The 21350-nt window shown below is 37.5% G+C and overlaps 1 protein-coding gene across 1 annotated transcript in view; it reads right to left on the bottom strand.

Annotated features, from left to right (window-relative positions):
• Window positions 1-347: 347 nt before the first annotated feature.
• Window positions 348-21350, bottom strand: part of CDH12 (cadherin 12) — a 326694-nt gene continuing 305691 nt past the window's right edge. The window contains exons 8-11 of the mRNA XM_052659007.1: window positions 16324-16445; window positions 6998-7115; window positions 4351-4602; window positions 348-847 (exon numbers count right to left, since the gene is read on the bottom strand). Coding sequence (XP_052514967.1) covers window positions 348-847; window positions 4351-4602; window positions 6998-7115; window positions 16324-16445 — 992 coding nt within the window. The remainder of the gene's footprint in view (window positions 848-4350; window positions 4603-6997; window positions 7116-16323; window positions 16446-21350) is intronic.

Raw genomic sequence — 21350 nt, 5'->3', positions numbered from 1 at the left:
CACCGTGATGCCACATAGCTATCTTCGTTCTAGGTTGTCACGTCAGTAAATTGTATTGAATAGGCCTGAGCTTGTCTCAGTGTGTTTCCAAAAGAACAAAACAAAACCAAGCAAGTACACACTAGAGGATTTATCTTGTGTTGGCAGAATAAACCAAAACTGACAGTATGATAAATATAGCAACTTGCTAGAAACCAAATAATCAAAGGAATCTTGTCCTAGAAAGCCGTGTGTGTGTGTGTGTGTGTGTGTGTGTGCGTGCGTGCATGTGCACGCGTGTGATTTCTATTTATGTTCCTTTCCCTTAAATTTCTTCTGTTGGCTGTGTTTTAACCTTTGCCTCTCCTCTAAGTGACTTTATCAGGGTTATAACTCTCTTCTTCTCCAAACATGTCTGCCAAGACTTTAAAACGGGGTCCCCAATCTGTCAGGTAGTTGTAGTCCTGGTCTGCCTCCGTGGTCAGAGACTCTATGGAGCTAAGAGAGTCGGCGACTGATCCGTTGCCTTCATAGGCATATGTTGCCAATGAATCATATGGTGGGGCAGTGGGGTCCACATCATTTTCTTGTAGCCTTTGATTAATGAAATCCCTTATGTCTGTGTTATCTTCCACTGGTGGTCTCTGACGAGGTAAACAGAGAGAATCTGGTTTGATATCCCTGCGAATTTTGTTATCTTCAATCCCTTTTGGGTTTCTCAGAGCACCAATGTCGAAAGCCTGGGTGTCCTCCTCCCCACCTCCTTCATCATCATAATGGATAACGTTGTCTCTGATGTCTTCCTTAGAGGTCATCAAGGTGTCTTTCTTCTTTTGCCTTCTCAGAGCTACATACAGCACAACTATGACTAGAACAAGACAAAAATGGCAAAGTGAGACTATGTCTGCTCATGTCCCCATGAGAAATTAAATTGATCAGGGCTGGCTGAGTTTTTTAATGACATCCTATTATTTTCAAAGTACACATGTTGTAATCTGTATGGATCATATCTATGCTGATTTTCATTGTTTAAATTCAGTTTCATTTTTAAATTGTAACTAAAGTGAAAAACATTGCAAAACTCACAAATTCTAATAACAGTAGCCTTATATTTGACATATGTTTAAATATCTCATTGTCAGGTAATTTTTTACAAAATTTAAAAAAAGCAGCAGAGAAAGGTAAATATATAACTTATATGTTGAATTTTTTTAAATGGTGCAAATGGACCTATTTACAAAACAGAAATAGAGTCACAGATGTAGGAAACAAACTTTTGATTACCAAAGGAGAAAGGCAGGAGAGAGAAATTGGCAGATTGGAATTGACATATACACACTACTATACATAAAATAGATAATGAATAAGAACCTATGATGTGGCTCAGGGAACTGTAGGCAATATCTTGTAATGACCTAGATGGAAATCTAAAAACAAATGGATATATGTATATGAATGCCACTTCACTTTTCTATATACAGAAACTAACATAGCACTGTAAATCAACTGTACTCTAATAAAAAATTAATTCAAAAAAAAAAAGAATGATTTGTCCAATCATACATAGAACTGTATAGCATTGCAGTAATGAAACTTGGGTCTTCCCTGGTACCTCATCTGGTAAAGAATCAGCCTGCAATTCAAGAGACCCCAGTTTGAATCCTGGATCAGGAAGATCTCCTGGAGAAGGGATAGGCTCCCCACACCTGTATTCTTGGGCATCCCTGATGGCTCAGACAGTAAAGAATCTGCCTGCAATGCAGGAGAGTCAGGTTTGATCCCTGGATTGGGAAGATCCCCTGAAGGAGGGCATGGCAACCCAATCCAGTATTCTTGCCTTGAGAATGGACAGAGGAGCCTGGAGAGCTACACTCCATGGGGTCACAAAGAGTCAGATACAATGAGTGACTAAGCACACACAATAAAACTTGAGGGGCTTTCCAGGTGGCTCTAGTGGAAGAGAACCTGCCTGCCGATGCAGGAGACATAAGAGACCCAGTTTCAATCCATGGGTCGGGAAGACCCCCTAGAGGAGGGCATGGCAACCCTCTCCAGTATTTTTGGCTAGAGAATCCCATAGACAGAGGAGCCTGGAGGGCTACAGTCTATAGGGTGGCAAAGAGTTGGACGTGACTGAAGTGATTTAGCACACAGTAAACCTTGAATATTGTTGCCCATAACTGACACTTAGATGTCATTCATATCCGGATTTACATTGTGTTAACATTGCTTTATTTCTGACAAAATAAACACAAATCACAGAAAAGTCACTTTTAAAAGCATTAAACAAAAGAAAAAGAGAAAGAATATACAATATAAGAGTCAGCTTTCCAAATTATGTCAAGTAAGACTACAAATTATTTAAATTCTGTGTCTTACCATATTGAGATATTCTCCAAACTAAATGCCTAGTAATCAGCTGGCCTTCTTTAAACAAGATCATACTTTAAAACACTTAATTTATAGACTCTTGTCATTGAATATCTTTTTTTCCCCATTGACTTATGGTCATCATTATTTTGATATATATATATATCACTATTTATATATATATATATATATATATATATTTTATGAGTGAATAAACAGATTCACACCATTAAGTCAGTGCCCAGTTTTGCCTGGAATAATTCTCCCCTCTCCTCCATAGCAGTGGCAATAGATTGAAAGCCAAATGTGTTTACTTTAACACAATATTGTTTGGAAGGAAGATCTTGTCACAGGATTAAAAAGTAGGAGACTACATGATGATTAAAGCAAGTTTATTCCCTTTTCTTCCAAAATTAAGGAGGAAGATAGAGGAGATAAAGGTAGAGCTTCTGTACAATGGGTTTTGAAGATATGTTCAGCACTCTTCACTTCTGGGCTTTATGCAGATCTCAGAACTGAAAACACTATGGTTTGTTCATCCAAAGTGTGTGTGAAAGAGTTTAAACATCATAGAGAGACCTGCATATGTATAAAACGGCTTTAGATTTGCCATGACTGAAAAAGACACTGGTTAGAGGTGCTTGAGAGTGAAATAGAAGTTCCTGGGCACCACAAGATTCTCCTGCTTTCACTCACCCTAGGAAATATATGAAATGGCTAAGAATAAGATGATCTAACTAAAGGGATCTGAGATTGGCTACAGAGATCAAATACATGGATTTGTAAGCAGACCCCGTGGCAAGACTGAGTGTCAACATTCATAGCTGTGCACCAGCAATTCACACCTAGGTGCAAGGTGGACACTTGGTAAATACTTAGCATGTGTATGCTAAATTGCCTCAGTCATGTACAACTCTTTCATGGACTTTAGCCCACCAGGCTCTTCTGTTTATGAGATTTTTCAGGCAAGAATATTGGAGTGGGTTGCTATGCCCTCCTACAGGAGACCTTCCTGATCCAGGAATCAAAGCCAGGCTTCCTTATTGCAGGTGGATTCTTTACTGTCCAAGCCACACATCCTAGTAAGTACTTTAAATTTTTATTTTCTATCCCAGAGATAAAGGTATGTCTGTACATTTGTCAGAATATTTTGGCTAAATAATGCACATGCATAGATATAAGCTGATTCCACAGAGCCCAACCGTACCTCTGTTGCAATTTTCATGTAAAGGAATGACTGGAAAAAAAAAATTTTTTTTTTAAATCTCTCTTTTTTTTGTGAATCCAGTAGAGGATGAATAAATGAAACAGAGTCAGCTGAACAAAGTTTATGGGAGAGGGACACCCCTGAATTAGGTTTTCATTCTCACAGAGATGTTACAGAATGCATTTTCTTCAATCCTTTCCCTTCGCTGTGCTTCTCGATATTTTAGTGTGTTCTGTTCTGTCCTAGTGGGAATGGTGAGAGTTTTGATGTAAGGAGATCTGAGAAAAGTGGAATAAGAATTGCTTCTGGCCAGCACTTTAGACAGAAAAAAAAAACAAATTCAGAGATGCCTTTACTTCTTTCCTGTGCTTTCTCTTTTCTTTCATTCTTTATTGAACCACTGTTGGACAACTACTCTTTGTCTAGTATCATTTTAAAGGTTCTACAATATAATAACTATCAGGATGTAAAAAAATGAATTTAAAACTGCTGCTGTAAATGGGATAGAAAAGTTCATTGCAGCAAGTGCCACAAACTTCAAGTTTCAAGTGTTCATACTTGAAAATTCCCTAGGGCTTGAACATACTTTTGGTGATATGTATTTCTATTGCTATATTTCCATGTGGTAGGAAGTAGAAAATTAACTTGAAAAAACTATACTTCAGTATACATAGTCTTCCTTCTATCTCTATGCAGCAGCTCAATGAAGAAACACTGATTTACATGGCCAAATGAGGAAGGAGATACACAGACAAGGGAGAGAAAGAGAATACGTGATTAATATTGAAACTCACCTAAGAGTATAACAATGCACAGAAGGATTGCAATCAAAGCCCCAGTGCTAAGTCCTACAGGTAGAAAAATTGCTTCCACGTTACAAGACAGGATGGTACCATCAGAGTCACATCGACAAACTCGAATAGTCATTGTGTTTGTGCTGCTCTGAACAGGATAACTGCTGTCTTCTATTACTACAGGGAGGAAATACAACTCTTGCTGCCTGCGGCTGTATCCATTTCTTCGGGTTTCAATTCCAGCTGTGTTGTCTACAAAACATGACACGTATGGTAAGATGGTTACTATGAGTATCACTTCAAATCTTCAAGTTGGTATCTGTTAAGCGGTAGGAAGCTCTTCTTGAGTCAGTAAAATACATCCGTATTTCAATTCTTTCTTTTATCATTATGAAAGCTGCCAAAATGTAATCAGATGTAATCAAAGAAAATCCTTCGGAAAAGAAGAAACATTAATCTTGTCTGCAATAAGAATTAAATTTTCTATTGAGAAAGAATAGAAAATTGTCTACAAGACAAGAAATATGTTGTATCAAAACATCTCTTTTTTTTGATGTCAAAATCTCACAGAGAAAACAAACCTCAGTGGATGCTTTCTTACATGATTAGAAGAACAAAGATTATAACGGGTGAATCAGCATAACATTTTACCTAAGAATATAGTCCTTAAAATATGACACATATCAATATACTATTTCAGATAAAATTTGATTTTTTACTTTTCCCAACTCTATATCTATGCTGCATATATGTATATATATGTGAATATATGTATACATTTTCACTTTTCTAAAACAACATAAGAAACATGGAAAAGAAAATGTGTTAAATCATCAAGATTCATTAAAATTTATAAGGATTTTGAATCAAAATAACCATCAATTCTATCAATTGCCAAATAAAGAAATGTGATATACATGCATATAGATAGATAGATAGATAGATAGATATCCATATATACACACACAATGGAATATTATTCAATCATAAACAGGAAGGGAATCCTGCCATTTGTGACAACACGGATGAATCTAAAGGGTATTATGTTAATGAAATAGACCAGACAGAGAAAAACAAATACTGCATGATAAAATTTACATGGGGAATCTAAGGAAATAAAGAAAAGTAGAACTCATAGAAATAGAAGGTAAAAAAATAGTTGCCACGGACTGGAAGTGGTGAGAAATGGGATAAAGTTGGTAAGAGGCTTAAAAACTCTCAGTTATAAAATGAATAAAGTCATTATAGTATGATGACTGTAGTTGATAGCACTGTACTGTATAATTGAAATTTGCTAAAAGAGTAGAACTTAAATGTTCTCATAAAATAAAGGTGAAAAAAGTGTCTATCCATTTAAACCAAAAAAACTTCCAATTACACTTAAAATATAACAAGATAAAATGGGGATATGGTAAATGGAATGAGTGGCAAATACATTTTTAGATCATGAGAATATACTATATCATGAGACAAAGATGATCAGATTCATGTTATTATGAGTAACCAAATATAGATTCTCCAGCACATATAAAATGGTGGAAAACAGTCAATACTTTGATTCCTGAATAATATAACTGTCTACTTAGTTGCCCAAGCCAATGGTCTTCAAGTCTTATTAGTTTTGTTTATCATTTTCACATGGAATCTAGGAGATCTAGCAACAAGCTTATGTATTCTATCTCCCAAGTCACTAACCTCCATCCTCACAACCATGCCTCTAATTCAAGACACTTTCATTCATTTTCTTCAATAGTATCAAGTATAGTCTTGTCTTCCTCTATTGTTTTCTACACTGGATCCATTCTGATCTGCTAAAATGCTCTCATGTAAACCTTTCAAAGACTACTCAGGTCATTGGGTTTAAGTTATAAACTCTTAAAATGGCTTATAGACAGGTTAACTAAAGTCAGAACAGCTGATCAGTTGCCAGCCTTAATGCATTTAATCCACTGTCCTTTGTATTTTTGTAGTGATTTTAATAACAGCAGATATAATAATATTAGTAACAGTAAAAAAGAAAAAAATTAGTAACAGTGATGGTAGTAGCAGTGGTGGTAGATATGTAAGTTAGTTATGATGACAGAGCTGGTAGCTAAAATTATATTAAAGGTAATAGGTTCTAGGCACTGTGTTAAAGGATTTGCATTACATCATCTTATTTAATAAAACAAGCATGAGGTTAATTTATGTTAACTATGAAGTTGAAATTATTACAGTATACTTTAATGTATTGAGAATCTGCCCTTTAGGTTGTATTGCAGTAGGAGTGAAAACTTGTATTATTTTCACTAAAAGCCTGCACCATACCATGTGTCATACAAATAAAATAATTACTTGTATGCACGAGCAGTGCATGTAAAAAAAATGATATATTTAAAACATGAAAAGTAATTTCCCAGACAGTATATTATTTGTCTGACTCATTAAGGGAATACCCCCATTATAAACAGAAGTAACTTGCCTCATTAGATATAGTCTATATAGGTTATTAAACAGTTTACTGTTAGTCATAAATTTTGTATTTCTCATACATAGATTTCTATATTTTAAGAAGTTGAGTACTTTTAGGAAGAGCATTGATTTCTACCTTTGTGTCTTTTTACAAAATTGCCTGATAAAAGCTAAATTTTTATGTGGTTAAACTTACTTCTGAAGTCACGAACTGTAAAATTTGGTTTGATGGCAGCTTCAGGTGATAATTTAAAGGAGAATTGCTGTCCAGCAGGTGAAAGATCTCGGTCTGCAGCACTGACTATCTGAATTATCTGAAACAAAGTTGAGATCAGACCTGAAATCAGTCACTGATTTCAAAGGAAACTCTACATACCAGGCTAATACATATATTTAATGAAACATGCAAGGAAACCAAAATGACATTTTTAGAATTTATATCATTGGGCCAATCACTTACAAATACTTTTATAAACAGTAAAATATTTAGAGTTAATGGTGGCAGGTACAATTACAGGGTATGGACTAATTCTAAATCGATGTCCACATAACTAAAGAGAATAACAATGTTGAAAATTCTCACTAATAATAATGTGTTTGCTTGCATTTTATTTATTTTATTTTTATATTTTATTTTTTTGCTTGCATTTTAAATTAGACAAAATAAATTCTTTCCAGCCTAAATATGAAAATACTGGAGACAAAATCTCTGATTATTTAAAAGTCCTTTCAAGGAAAAAAAAAATTAGTATCATTATATTTGTGAGAACGAGTTTTATCTTCATAAATAAAGTATGAAAGAAGCAGAGGACGTAGATCTGCTTTGTTGTTATGTCCCCCACCGCCCAGTGGGTGAGAATATAAATTATGTTTTCTTGGAGTTGTTTTTTGTTTTGGTTTGGTTTTTTTTTTTAAGAAGTAATCGTGACCAACTTTGTTTCAAAAATTTTCCTAAATTGCTTCCGAAAGTGGTATATCTAAACAGTTAAAATTCTAATACTTCAATGAAATGCCCTTAGGAATTTGGTGATTAACTTTCAAGAGCCAAGCTATGAACTGATAATTCACTGTGTAAATAAACAAATACAAATGGCTTTGAGGTATTTATTTATTAATGTATGCAATGACTTTGCATCAGGAAGAAATTGCAGGACATGTGTGCAGAGGAGGAAGGCAGTGTGCTGCTTAGGTGACACATTCTTAGACTAAATTTGAATTTGTCAGAGGAAGAACTTAGATCATCCTGTGCACTTAGATTGATGCCACTAAACATGAGAGTTATTTGCCCCTATTTGTTTTTATCCCATGGTTAAAACTCAGACTTATGACTGTTATCTGCCTTCTATATAGCTGTGTGTTTTGGTGGGTATAAACAGGACCACACACAAGTACACAACATAAATACTGGGATTTCAAGGTCAGTACTAGGTAATTTTTAATTTGATCATGGAATCTCTAATGATAATTTCGGTTGCCTATTTTACTGTGGGGGTTTCCAGGTGAGTAAAGTCGGCTTCCCTAGTAACACAGATGGTAAAGCACCCGCCTGCAGTGCAGGAGACACAGGTTCGATCTCCAGGTCAGAAAGATTTCCTGGAGAAGGAAATGACAACCCAATCCAGTATTCTTACCTGGGAAATCCCGTGAACAGAGTGGCCTGGTAGGCTACAGTCCATGAGGTTGCAAAGAGTCGGATATGGGCATGACTTAGCAAGTAAACAGCAACAAGTTTTACTGTGATTCAGTCACACAGGATCTATTTAGCCTTTAGAATTATCATGGATTCAACACCAAAAGCCAAATTGTGGAATATGGCAATTTAGTCAAATAATTACCACGCAGACCCTGTAAAGCTTCAACTTTCCTCAAATAAAACCATGTACTCAGATCACTATATATCACCCATAAAATTTCTTTAAATTATTTGGGAATTAATTTGCCAAGTTTTGTTTTCCTTTCTAACAACTAGCATAATTATCTTTTTTATAATCCATCAACATCAATTTTTATGAAGAAAATAATTTCACAACAAAAAAATCTTTTAAAATAGCATACAGAGGTGACCTTTTGGTATAAACTGGCAATGACCTGGAATTGACACTTGGGAGTTATGTCCTAAGGAAATACTTAGGCCAATACTGCATTGATTCATCATATAAATCACTATTGACTTATGTAGAATCATCTTTTCTCTTATTTTGATAGGTAGAAACAGGCACAGAGATATATGTATATTAAGTTATTATACAATCCAAAAAAGATAGTTCCTCAGACTGGTTCCAAATAGGAAAAGGAGTACGTCAAGGCTGTATATTGTCACCCTCCTTACTCTAATTATATGCAGAGTACATCATGAGAAACGCTGGACTGGAAGAAACACAAGCTGGAATCAAGATTGCCGGGAGAAATATCAAGAACCTCAGATATGCATATGACACCACCCTTATGGCAGAAAGTGAAGAGGAACTACAAAGCCTCTTGATGAAAATGAAAGAAGAGAGTAAAAAGTTGGCTTAAATCTCAACATTCAGAAAACGAAGATCATGGCATCTGGTCCCATCACTCCATGGGAAATAGATGGGGAAACAGTGGAAACAGCGTCAGGCTTTATTTTGCGGGGCTCCAAAATCACTGCCGATGGTGATTGCAGCCATGAAATTAAAAGACGCTTACTCCTTGGAAGAAAAGTTATGACCAACCTAGATAGCATATTCAAAAGCAGAGACATTACTTTGCTGACTAACGTCCGTCTAGTCGAGGCTTTGGTTTTTCCAGTAGTCATCTATGGATGTGAGAGTTGGACTGTGAAGAAGGCTGAGCACCAAAGAATTGATGCTTTTGCACTGTGGTGTTGGAGAAGACTCTTGAGAGTCCCTTGGACTGCAGGGAGATCCAACCAGTCTATTCTGAAGGAGATCAACCCTGGGATTTCTTTGGAAGGAATGATGCTAAAGCTGAAACTCCAGTAATCTTGCCACCTCATGCGAAGAGTTGACTCATTGGAAAAGACTTTGATGCTGGGAGGGATTGGGGGCAGGAGAAGGGGACGACAGAGGATGAGATGGCTGGATGGCATCACTGACTCGATGGACGTGAATTTGAGTGAACTCCGGGAGGTGGTGAAGGACAGGGAGGCCTGGCGTGCTGCGATTCATGGGGTCGCAAAGAGTCGGACACGACTGAGCGACTGAACTGAATTGATGCATAGTTTCTAGACCCTTAGGATGGCTGGGATCAAAAGCAGAAAATGCTCATATACTGTATTTCTCATATTCGAGGGAATATTATATTTTATTTGTAAATGTGGCCCCAAAGGGCTTCCCTGGTGGCTCAGTTGGTAAAGAATCCACCTGCAATGTGGGAGACCTGGGTTCCATCCCTGGGTTGGGAAGATCCCCTAGAGGATGGCATGGCAACCCACTCTAGCATTTTTGCCCAGAGAGTTCCCATGGACACAGGAGCCTGACAGGCTGCAGTCCATGGGATTGCAAATAGTTGGACACAACTGAGCAACTAAGCACAGTGGGCCAAAAGAACACACAATGCTTGACATATAATTATTAGGAAAAAGAGATTTCGGCGACCCCACAGATTTCTTACCACTTAGTCTGAGTATACGAAAATAAAGTTATCTCTAATAACTTCTACTATTCCCAATTTTTTTAATTTATTAGAGAAACACAGAAACATTAGAGTTCTATTTCCAAAAGCCTTTCATTGGTGTATTACCTGATTCTGATTGCTATGGTATAATCAATGTCCATCATTACCTAAAAATAAAGGAAGAGATTTGAGGGGCAGGTGGAAGGATCTGGAAAATAGTTAATACTTCTAAGTTACCAAATTTTGGTAAACTTCTTTTACTTTTTGTCTGTGTGTTCAGGTGCTCAGTTGTTTCAAACTCTTTTGTGACCCCTGGACCATAGCCCACCAAACTCCGTAGTCCATGGGATTTCAAGGCAAGAATAGTGGAGTGGGTTGCCATTTGCTACTCTAGAAAATCTTCCAAACCCAAGGATCTAACCTATGTCTCTTTTGTCTCTTACATTGGCAGGTGAATTCTTTACCACTGTATCACCTGGGAAGCCTCTTATAACTTTGCAAATAATGAAATCCAGCATAAATTTTGCCTGCATTATAAGGGGAAAAGCATTTAACTATTTTATATATATATTTATATATATATTTATATATATATATACCCCAAGTCCAAGGAGCGGTGGCTGCATGGGCACAGGAGGGCCAAGAGGAGCTACTCCATGTTCAAGGTCAGGAGGGGTGGCTGTGAGGAGATATGCCTCATCCAAGGTAAGAGCAGCGGCTGCGCTTTGCAGGAGCAGCCGAGAAGAGATACCACACGTCCAAAGTAAGAGAAACACAAGTAAGATGGTAGGTGTTGTGAGAGGCAGCAGAAGGCAGACAAACAAACCATAATCACAGAAAACTACTCAACCTAATCACACAGACCACGGCCTTGTCTAATTCAATGAAACTAAGCCATGCTGTGTGGGGCCACCCAAGACAGGCGGGTCATGGTGGAGAGGTCTGACATAATGTGGTCCACTGGAGAAGGGAATTGCAAACCACTTCAGTACTCTTGCCTTGAGAACCCCATGAACACTATGAAAAGGCAAAATGATAAGATACTGAAAGAGGAACTCCCCAGGTCAGTAGATGCTCAATATGTTACTGGAGATCAGTGGAGAAATAACTCCAGAAAGAATGAAAGGATGGAGCCAAAGCAAAAACAATACCCAGTTGTGGATGTGACTGGTGATAGAAGCAAGGTCCGATGCTATGAAGAGCAATATTGCATAGGAACCTGGAATGTCAGGTCCATGAATCAAGGCAAATTGGAAGTGGTCAAACAAGAGATGGCAAGAGTGAACATTGACTTTCTAGGAATCAGCGAACTAAAATGGACTGGAATGGGTGAATTTAACTCAGATGACCATTATATCTACTATTATGGGCAGGAATCCCTTAGAAGAAATGGAGTAGCCATCATGGTCAACAAAAGAGTCCAGAATACAGTACTTGGATGCAGTCTCAAAAGCGACAGAATGATCTCTGTTCATTTCCAAGGCAAATCATTCAATATCACAGTAATCCAACCCTATGCCCCAACCAGTAATGCTGAAGAAACTGAAGTTAAACTGTTCTATGAAGACCTACAAGACCTTTTAGAACTAACACCCAAAAAAGATGTCCTTTTCATTATAGGGGACTGGAATGCAAAAGTAGGAAGTCAAGGAACACCCGGGGTAACAGGAAAATTTGGCCTTGGAAACGGAATGAAGCAGGGCAAAGGCTAATAGAGTTTTGCCAAGAGAACGCACTGGTCATAGCAAACACCCTCTCCCAACAACACAAGAGAAGACTCTACACATGGACATCACCAGATGGTCAACACTGAAATCAGATTGAATATGTTCTTTGCAGCCAAAGATGGAGAAGCTGTATACAGTCAGCAAAAACAAGACCAGGAGCTGACTGTGGCTCAGATCATGAACTCTTTATTGCCAAATTCAGACTTAAATTGAAGAAGTAGGGAAAACCACTAGACCATTCAGATAAGACCTAAATCAAATTCCTTATGATTATACAGTAGAAGTGAGAAATAGCTTTAAGGGACTAGATCTGATAGAGACAGTGCCTGATGAACTATGGACAGAGGTTCATGACATTGTACAGGAGACAGGGATCAAGACCATCCCCATGGAAAAGAAATGCAAAAAAGCAAGATGGCTGTCTGGGGAGGCCTTATAAATAGCTGTGAAAAGAAGAGGAGTGAAAACCAAAGGAGAAAAAAAAAGATATAAGCATCTGAATCCCGAGTTCCAAAGAATAGCAAGGAGAGATAACAAAGCCTTCCTCAGTGATCAATGCAAAGAAATAGAGAAAAACAACAGATGGGAAAGACTAGAGGTCAGTTCAAGAAAATTAGAGAAACCAAGGGAACATTTCATGCAAAGATGGGCTCAATAAAAGACAGAAATGATATGGACTTAACAGAAGCAGAAGATATTAAGTGGCAAGAATACACAGAAGAACTGTACGAAAAAGATATTCACGACCAAGATAATCACAATGGTGTGATCACTCACCTAGAGCCAGACATCCTGGAATGTGAAGTCAAGCAGGCCTTAGAAAGTATCAGTAGGAACAAAGCTAGTGGAGGTGATGGAATTCCAGTTGAGCTGTTTCAAATCCTGAAAGATGATGCTGTGAAAGTGCTGCACTCAACATGCCAGCAAATTTGGAAAACTCAGCAGTGGCCACAGGACTGGAAAACGTCAGTTTTCATTCCAATCCCAAAGAAAGGCAATACCAAAGAATGCTCAATTGCAGTCATCTCACACACTAGTAAAGTAATGCTCAAAATTCTCCAAGCCAGGCTTCAGCAATACATGAACCGTGAACTTCCTGATGTTCAAGCTGGTTTTAGAAAAGACAGGGGAACCAGAGATTATAATTGCCAACATCCGCTGGATCCTGGAAAAAGCAAGAGAGTTCCAGAAAAACATCTATTTCTGCTTTATTGACTATGCCAAAGCCTTTGACTGTGCGGATCACAATAAACTGTGGAAAATCCCGAAAGAGATGGGAATACCAGACTACCTAACCTGCCTCTTGAGAAACCTGTATGCAGGTCAGGAAGCAGCAGTTAGAACTGAACATGGAACAACAGACTGGTTCCAAATAGGAAAAGGAGTACCTCAAGGCTGTATATTGTCACCCTGCTTATTTAACTTATATGCAGAGTACATCATTAGAAACACTGGGCTGAAAGAAGCACAAGCTGGAATCAAAATTGAAGGGAGAAATATCAATAACCTCAGATATGCAGATGACACCACCCTTATGGCAGAAAGTGAAGAGGAACTGCAAAGCCTCTTGATGAAAGTGAAAGAGGAGAATGAAAAAGTTGGCTTAAAACTCAACATTCGGAAAGCTAAGATCATGGCATCTGGTCCCATCATTTCATGGGAAATAGATGGGGAAACAGTGTCAGACCTTATTTTTGGGGGGCTCCAAAATCACTGCAGAGGGTGGTTGTAGCCAAGAAATTAAAAGACTCTTACTCCTTGGAAGGAAAGTTATGACCAACATAGATAGCATATTCAAAAGCAGAGATATTACTTTGCCAACAAAGGTCCGTCTAGTCAAGGCTACGGTTTTTCCAGTGGTCCTGTATGGATCTGAGAATAGGACTTTGAAGAAAGCTGAGTGCCGAAGAATTGATGCTTTTGAACTGTGGTGTTGGAGAAGACTCTTGAGAGTTCCTTGGACTGAAAGAAGATCCCTCAGTCCATTCTAAAGGAGATCAACCCTGGGTGTTCTTTGAAAGGATTGATGCTAAAGCTGAAACTCCAATACTCTGGCCACCTCATGCGAAGGGTTGACTCATTGGAAAAGACTCTGTTGCTGGGAGGGGTTGGGGGCAGGAGGAAAAGGGGACGACAGAGGATGAGCCGGCTGGATGAATTACCGACTCGATGGACATGAGTTTGAGTGAACTCCGGGATTTGGTGATGGATAGGGAGGCCTGGCGTGCTTCAGTTCATGGGGTCGCAAAGAGTCAGACACAACTGAGTCACTGAACTGAACTGATATATAAATATATTTATGTGTTCATTTAAAGTTAAAGTTACAAATTTATCACTTGGGAACATATGATTAAATAAGTCATCCTGTAATAAAGTTAAAGAAATGAATGTGTTAGTTGCTCAGTCATGCCCAACTCTTTACGACCACATGGACAGTAGCCCATCAGGTTCCTCATTCCATGGAATTATCCAGGCAAGAATACTGGAATGAGTTGCCATTCCCTTCTCCAGGGGATCTTCTCGAACCAGGGATTGAACCCGAGTCTGCAATGAAGGCACATTCTTTACCATCTGAACTACCAGGGAATTTTCTCCAAATTATCAAAAGAAGTAATAGAGCAACACAGTCCCCTAGAAGTTTCTGTACTGATGGGAACACTCTGTATGTACACTGATAAAAATGGTAGCCACTTGGAATCTAGGATTAGCAAATACAAGCTAAATATACAACTAATAAGGACCTATTGTATAGCATAGGGAACTCTATTTTCTATAATAACCAATATGAGAAAAGAGTCCTAAAAAGAATGGATATGCATCTATGTATAACTGATTCAATTTTCAGTACACCTGAAACTAACTCAATACTGTAAATCAACTATACTCCAATAAAAGTATTTTTAAAAAATTGTAGCCACTATTCTCATATATAACTACCAGGCACTAGAAACAAACAAGTGTGAACGATAACTTAAAATGTATTTAATATTAATCAAATATGTATAAGGCTAGTGAACATCACATGACTAGAGCCATGTGAGAAATATTCTATGAAGTAGTAGAAGACATTCAAATGGAAGCAAATACTAGATAATAAAGAAGGACATTTTAATAAAAATACAGTTTCAAATATTTAGATATTTCCTCAAGTAAGAATTGAAACTTCAGATTTACTTAAATAAGTAGTTAAAGTTATTCTATGCAAAAGAAATTGAAATAGACATCAAACCAAAGCATATAGACGGATTTTTCTTTTGGAACCTAGGTACGCAATATTGGATTAATTATATTCTTATTGCATAACACACTCTTACCATCTGCTCATCCCTGGTTCCTATTAATCATATTATATCATATCTCCATTCATTCACTTATGAAAATGAAAGTGTTAGTTGCTCAGTCATGTCCTACTCTTTGCAACCCCATGAACTGTAGCTCCTTTGCCTATGGAATTCTAGAGGCAAGATTACTAGGGTGGGTAGCCATTCCCTTCTCCAGGGAATCTTCCTGACCCACGGATCGAACCCAGGTCATCTTCACTGCAGGCAGATTTTTTTACCATCCGAGCCACCAGGGAAGTCCTTTATAATAGTGTTTATAAAAAAGCTGGCTACTCACCATTACCCACATAAATGCTAGGATTTTGACAGGAACTTTCATTAACAATGTGGTCCTTCCTCTTATGCTCTCCCCCCTAGAACCGCCCTCCAGAGTAATACTTAGTAAGAAAATGTAATTCAGATATTTTGAATAACCCAGATGTTCTATTCAAGGCCACCAGAAAAAGTTTTCCATTCTTCATGTGCTTAAGAGTATCTATGCATCCCTTCATAAAAGCATGTGAACAAAGCAAGAAATATCACAGAATACTAGAGTCCAAAGTTTTTGCTTACTGGGCTTGCAGTCACAAGTGTTTTGGAAATTTCATAGTCTCCAGAAAATAGCAGAATATGCAATCTTAGAACTGTTAGTTATACAGAATATATTCACTAGGCCATCATCATTTTTATCCCATGTGGTAATAATTCCACATGCAACACATGCCATTAATTCAAAAGAAAATGCTACCATTTATGGTTTATTTTATGAAGACATGCAATCCATGTCTATATGCATGCATGGTCTCATAACCTAAAACACATGCATAGAGCAGGTCTTTATAAAATCTTAAATAACAACTTTGATAAGATACCTGTCCTGGTTTGGCATTTTCACACACAGCTGTCTCATATGGCACAGATATTTCTGGAGGAAATTCATTGACATCTAGGACATTAATTAATATGTTGACTCTGCTGGTTAATAATGGGTTACCTGTTAAAAACATACAAGGAGAAAAGATGATTACAAAATCTGATCAATCATTGCTTTTATAGTGAATATCATTAACATTTGAAAATCAGCATTCTTATGGAATCCAGATGACTTTTTCTTTATGGGAAACTGAGGCATTGTGTCAAGTATAAATGATAAAAAGATGAATATGGGCACTCTCCCTCTCTCACTGTCAGAGAACCAGCAGTGCACTACACAAGAATTTATCCCTGAAAATCACCGCCAAAGTTAAGGACAACCATTTAGCTCATGTTTCATCAAAAGTGTAGCCATCAAACCAGAGTGAGTTAACAAGACTAATCTTCACTAAACAGTGATATTTTTCATTGAATAAAACATATGCTTTTATAAGTGTGTCTATAACGTTATTCAGTAGTATCATCTACATATTTAAATAACTTTCTCAAACTGATCCCCCCTAAAAAGATGACAAGTTACAAGGAATATGAAGGAAAGATGACTTTTTGTAGATGAAAATTAAAATAAACTTAAGGAAGTAGAAATAATAGATTATGGGCAGTTAGGATGCACCCTAAAATTATTTGCTGATGATGAGAAAGGACAAAGTAAACAGCATTTCCTTAATACAGTGTCAAAAAATATTGCTTTGTAAAACTGTCTCTGTCAAAATCCCATCATGAGTTTTAGTCCCAACCTGCGGTATGGTACTAACTTCTCTGTCCTTTGCTGAAGAAGACCAGGCATAATTCAACAAATAAGGATAACATAATGGATATGTTTCAATTTATTTATTTTACCCAATGAAACTTTACAGTTGTGCTGGGAGCCAGCGTGAAGAATCCCACCCATGACAAGGTCATGCGGCAGGGGCCTGATGGACAAGGCGAATCAGGCCTCAGGTTTTTCCCCTGGTATTTCCTGAGCATGTACCCCCCAAAAAAATAAGAATATGCCTGCCTTTTGTATTGTGCTTTTCTACTTTTCTGACACTCTCTGGAAAAAGTTAATTCAGGGCTTCAGTCTCCTGCAAAAGAATGTCTCAGCTTAAAACCCCCTCTGATAACTCTCTAGCTTGCCTAACAGGTTCCCCCGGACTTTTTACAGCTTGTGAATTGTTTACAGTCTCCCAACCGTGAGAGGCATAAGAAGCTTAAAACATCCTAGGAACAGATGGATAAGGTGCCCCAGGTTGTTGAAGTATCTATTCCAAAGTCACACATTTAGAGGAATGGGGAGTTAATATCCAAACTCAGGACTATGGAAATCCAAGTATTATGTTCACTCCACTTTTTTAATGATTTGTTATTGTGTTAGATTCTTCGTCTGCAACGCCACTGAAGATTCACGGTATTGGCATTGTTTTAGATCTCTGTCTGGATGCTTTTAAAGAATGCATATAAATCTTACCACACGATAGATTCTCACAAGCCTACAATATTCTGTTATGCTGAAACTGATTTAAAGAAATAAAAAGCATCGTCAGCAGTAGCTTAAGAAATGTTCACATATTCATATATGACAAAGTGAAATCCATCGTCATATACCAGTTCAGGCACAGATAACATAAAAGGAGGAGAAATGGAATGTTTAATAAGTTACTGTGAGGATGGGACAAGATTTCTCTCCCAATTATATTTATAATACTGACTTGCGTTTATAATGTATAAACATGTTATTAATTTAAATTGATTTTTACCCATGAGAAAGTCTGTTTTGGTAGTTTTAAATATTTATCCTCCTGGAATATAGATTTTACATCTGCCCCAATGAGTAATGTGCCTCAAAATATAATCACTATTATAATATCTTATTATTAAAAGTTATTATATCTTATTATTATCTTATTATTAAAGATGAGCTTTTGGTATTTTCAGTTCAGTTCAGTCACTCAGTTGTGTCCGACTCTTTGCAACCTCATGAATTGCAGCACTCAGGCCTCCCTGTCCATCACCAACTTCCGAAGTTCACCCAAACTCATGTCCATTGAGTCAGTGGTCCCATCCAGCCATCTCAGCTAAAGCCAAATATTTTGTTGTGTGAAATTTTCCTGTGCACTATAGGACTTTGAGAACCACTATATAATAAATATGACTAAGCATCACTGTGGCAATTACAAAATATGTGTTAGTCATGTTCGATTTTGTGACCCCATGGACTGTATAGCCTGCCAGGCTCCTCTGACCATGGAATTCTCCAGGCAAGAATACTGGAGTGGGTTGCCATGCCCTCCTCCAGGGGATCTTCCTGTCCAGGGATGAAAACCCTGGTCTCATGCATTGCAGGCAGATTCCTTACCATCTGAGCCAACAGGGAAGCCCCTAACATAACAGTAGATACTGGGCTTTATAACATGCACAGTAAAGGAAAAATGTGAAGAGATACAGTTGATGTTGTTGCTGCTAAGTCGCTTCAGTTGTGTCCGACTCTGTGCGACCCTATAGACGGCAGCCTACCAGGCTCCGCTGTCCCTGGGATTCTCCAGGCAAGAACACTGGAGTGGGCTGCCATTTCCTTCTCCAATGCATGAAAGTGAAAAGTGAAAGTGAGGTCGCTCAGTAAGTGTCTGAATCTTCGTGACCCCATGGGCTGCAGCCTACCAGGCTCCTCCATCCATGGGATTTTCCAGGCAAGAGTACTGGAGTGGGGTGCCATTGCCTTCTCCAATACAGTTGTTAGTTTTACTCATTGTTGGGACAGGAGGGTAGAAGTAGAGGAGACTTTTTTGGCCTTTCACGGAAAGGATGCAGAGTAGAAATAACCACAAAGCCTTTGAGTACTTCCTGAAAAGGTGCAGAGAGGAAGGCTTCCCTGAGTGGATTTGAACCCCCCAACCTTTTGGTTAGCAACTGAATGCTCCAACAGACTGTGCCACAGAGATACATGCAATTACAAAATAAATGCCCAAATAAGAACAGAGGAAAAACTGTAACAGCATCAAAGATGGGTTATCCATACTGTCCAAAATAAGTTATGGGTTTATAGTTTTCAATATATAACTCTTCTATTGTATATTTGTAAAATTCCTTATGATTAAAGGTTTAAAAATGTCACCTTCTATTTGTAAATCTGGTTAGGTAAGCAGCAACATTTCTCTTTGACAACTACTGTATTCAGTTAAGAACTGACCTTTTCACAAGGGAATATTTTTATTAGAGTAATATAGAAATTTTTTGATTCATGTATGTAATTCACTAAATGGAATGGTAAAGTGATGACATTTCTTTTGTGACTCTTCTCATCTTTGAAACAACAGTGATGACATTTCTTTAAACTTGATTTGGCATAAACATTACTATCCAAATCCCTTCCATATTAGAAATAAGTTATCAGTGAGCAATTATAAAGTCAATTCAAATATGAACTTAGTAAATATTAAATACTCAAAACCTTACACAATTAATTGCTGTGTTCCCAGTAGTCAAGCCATTCAAACTTCAATTGTCATTGATTAATATTGCTTATATTGAATAGCCAACTTATTAATAGTTTTGTGGTCAGTTAAGATAATCATTAACTCATTCTATTTTGTCCCTCAGGCCTTCAAGAATGTTTTGCTAAATCTTTTTTCTTTACTCTTCATGATATCTTGATCAAATCTCATAACTTTTTAAGCCAATTTGAATTAGAACTGCCTTAACATTTTAAAGTACAACTTAAACCAAGAAAAAAAGATTAAGGCTAAATTATAAAAATCAAGAATAAAGGAGAAGTGAAATACCATAAGTGAAATGCATATTACAAAATAATATTTTAAATTTATTCCAAAAGTTCAGTCAACATAGATATATTGGACAAATTCCTAGAAGGACATATATTGTCACATATGTGCATGCCCTAGGATTTCTTTGGAGGGAATGATGCTGAAGCTGAAAGAAACTCCAGTACTTTGGCCACCTCATGCGAAGAGTTGACTCATTGGAAAAGACTCTGATGCTGGGAGGGGTTGGGGGCAGTAGGAGAAGGGGACGACCGAGGATGGGATGGCTGGATGGCATCACGAACTCAATGGACATGAGTCTGAGTGAATTCCGGGAGATGGTGATGGACAGGGAGGCCTGGCGTGCTGCGATTCATGGGGTCGCAAAGAGGCGGACACGACTGAGCGACTGAACTGAACTGAACTGAAGTCACTTCAGTCATGTTTGACTCTGACACCTTATGGACTGTAGCCCTCCAGGCTCCTCTGTCCTTGATATTCTCCAGGCAAGAATCCTGGAATGAGTTACCATGCCCTCCTCCAGGGAATCTTCCTGACCCATGAATTAAACCCACATCTCTTATGTCTCCTCCATTGGTGGGCAAGCTCTTTGTCACTAGCATCAAAATGAACTAGAAAATCTTAATAGATCTAAGGCAAGTGGGGAAAGTTAAGCTTTAATAAAAAATCTCCCAACCAAGAAAAACTCATGTCCACATGGCTTCTCTGGGAAAGTCTAGCAACTATTTATAGCCACATAATATCAATTCTTCATAAACTCCTTCAGAAAATAGAGGAGAAAACACTTACCAGCTTATTCTTTGTACCAAAAGTCAATCAAAAATATCAGGGGAAAAAAAGCATGGATTAACCTCATAAACACAGATACAAAAATTGCTTAAAAATATATTAGCAGTCAATCCCAGAAGCATATTATAAAACTAATATATAATGACCAAATATCATTTATCCTAGGGATGTAAGGTTAGTTTAACATCTAATAGTATTATAATTAATGTGATATATCATATTAATAGAAGAAAGAACAAAAAATTGCATAAGCATTTTGATAGACTCAGCATTAGCATTTGACAAAATGTTATCCATTCATGATTAAAAAAAAAAAAAAGGTCCTCAACGAATAATGCATAAAAGGCAACATCCTCAATTTGACGTAGTCTATCTATGCTAAAGAAGCCCATAGCCAGCATTATATTCAATGGTGA

The sequence above is a fragment of the Budorcas taxicolor genome, chromosome 20 (genome assembly GCF_023091745.1).
Source record: "Budorcas taxicolor isolate Tak-1 chromosome 20, Takin1.1, whole genome shotgun sequence".
Lineage (NCBI taxonomy): Eukaryota > Metazoa > Chordata > Mammalia > Artiodactyla > Bovidae > Budorcas > Budorcas taxicolor.
The sequence above is the reverse complement of the archived record's forward strand: the minus strand, read 5'-3'. Positions and strand labels throughout refer to the sequence as shown.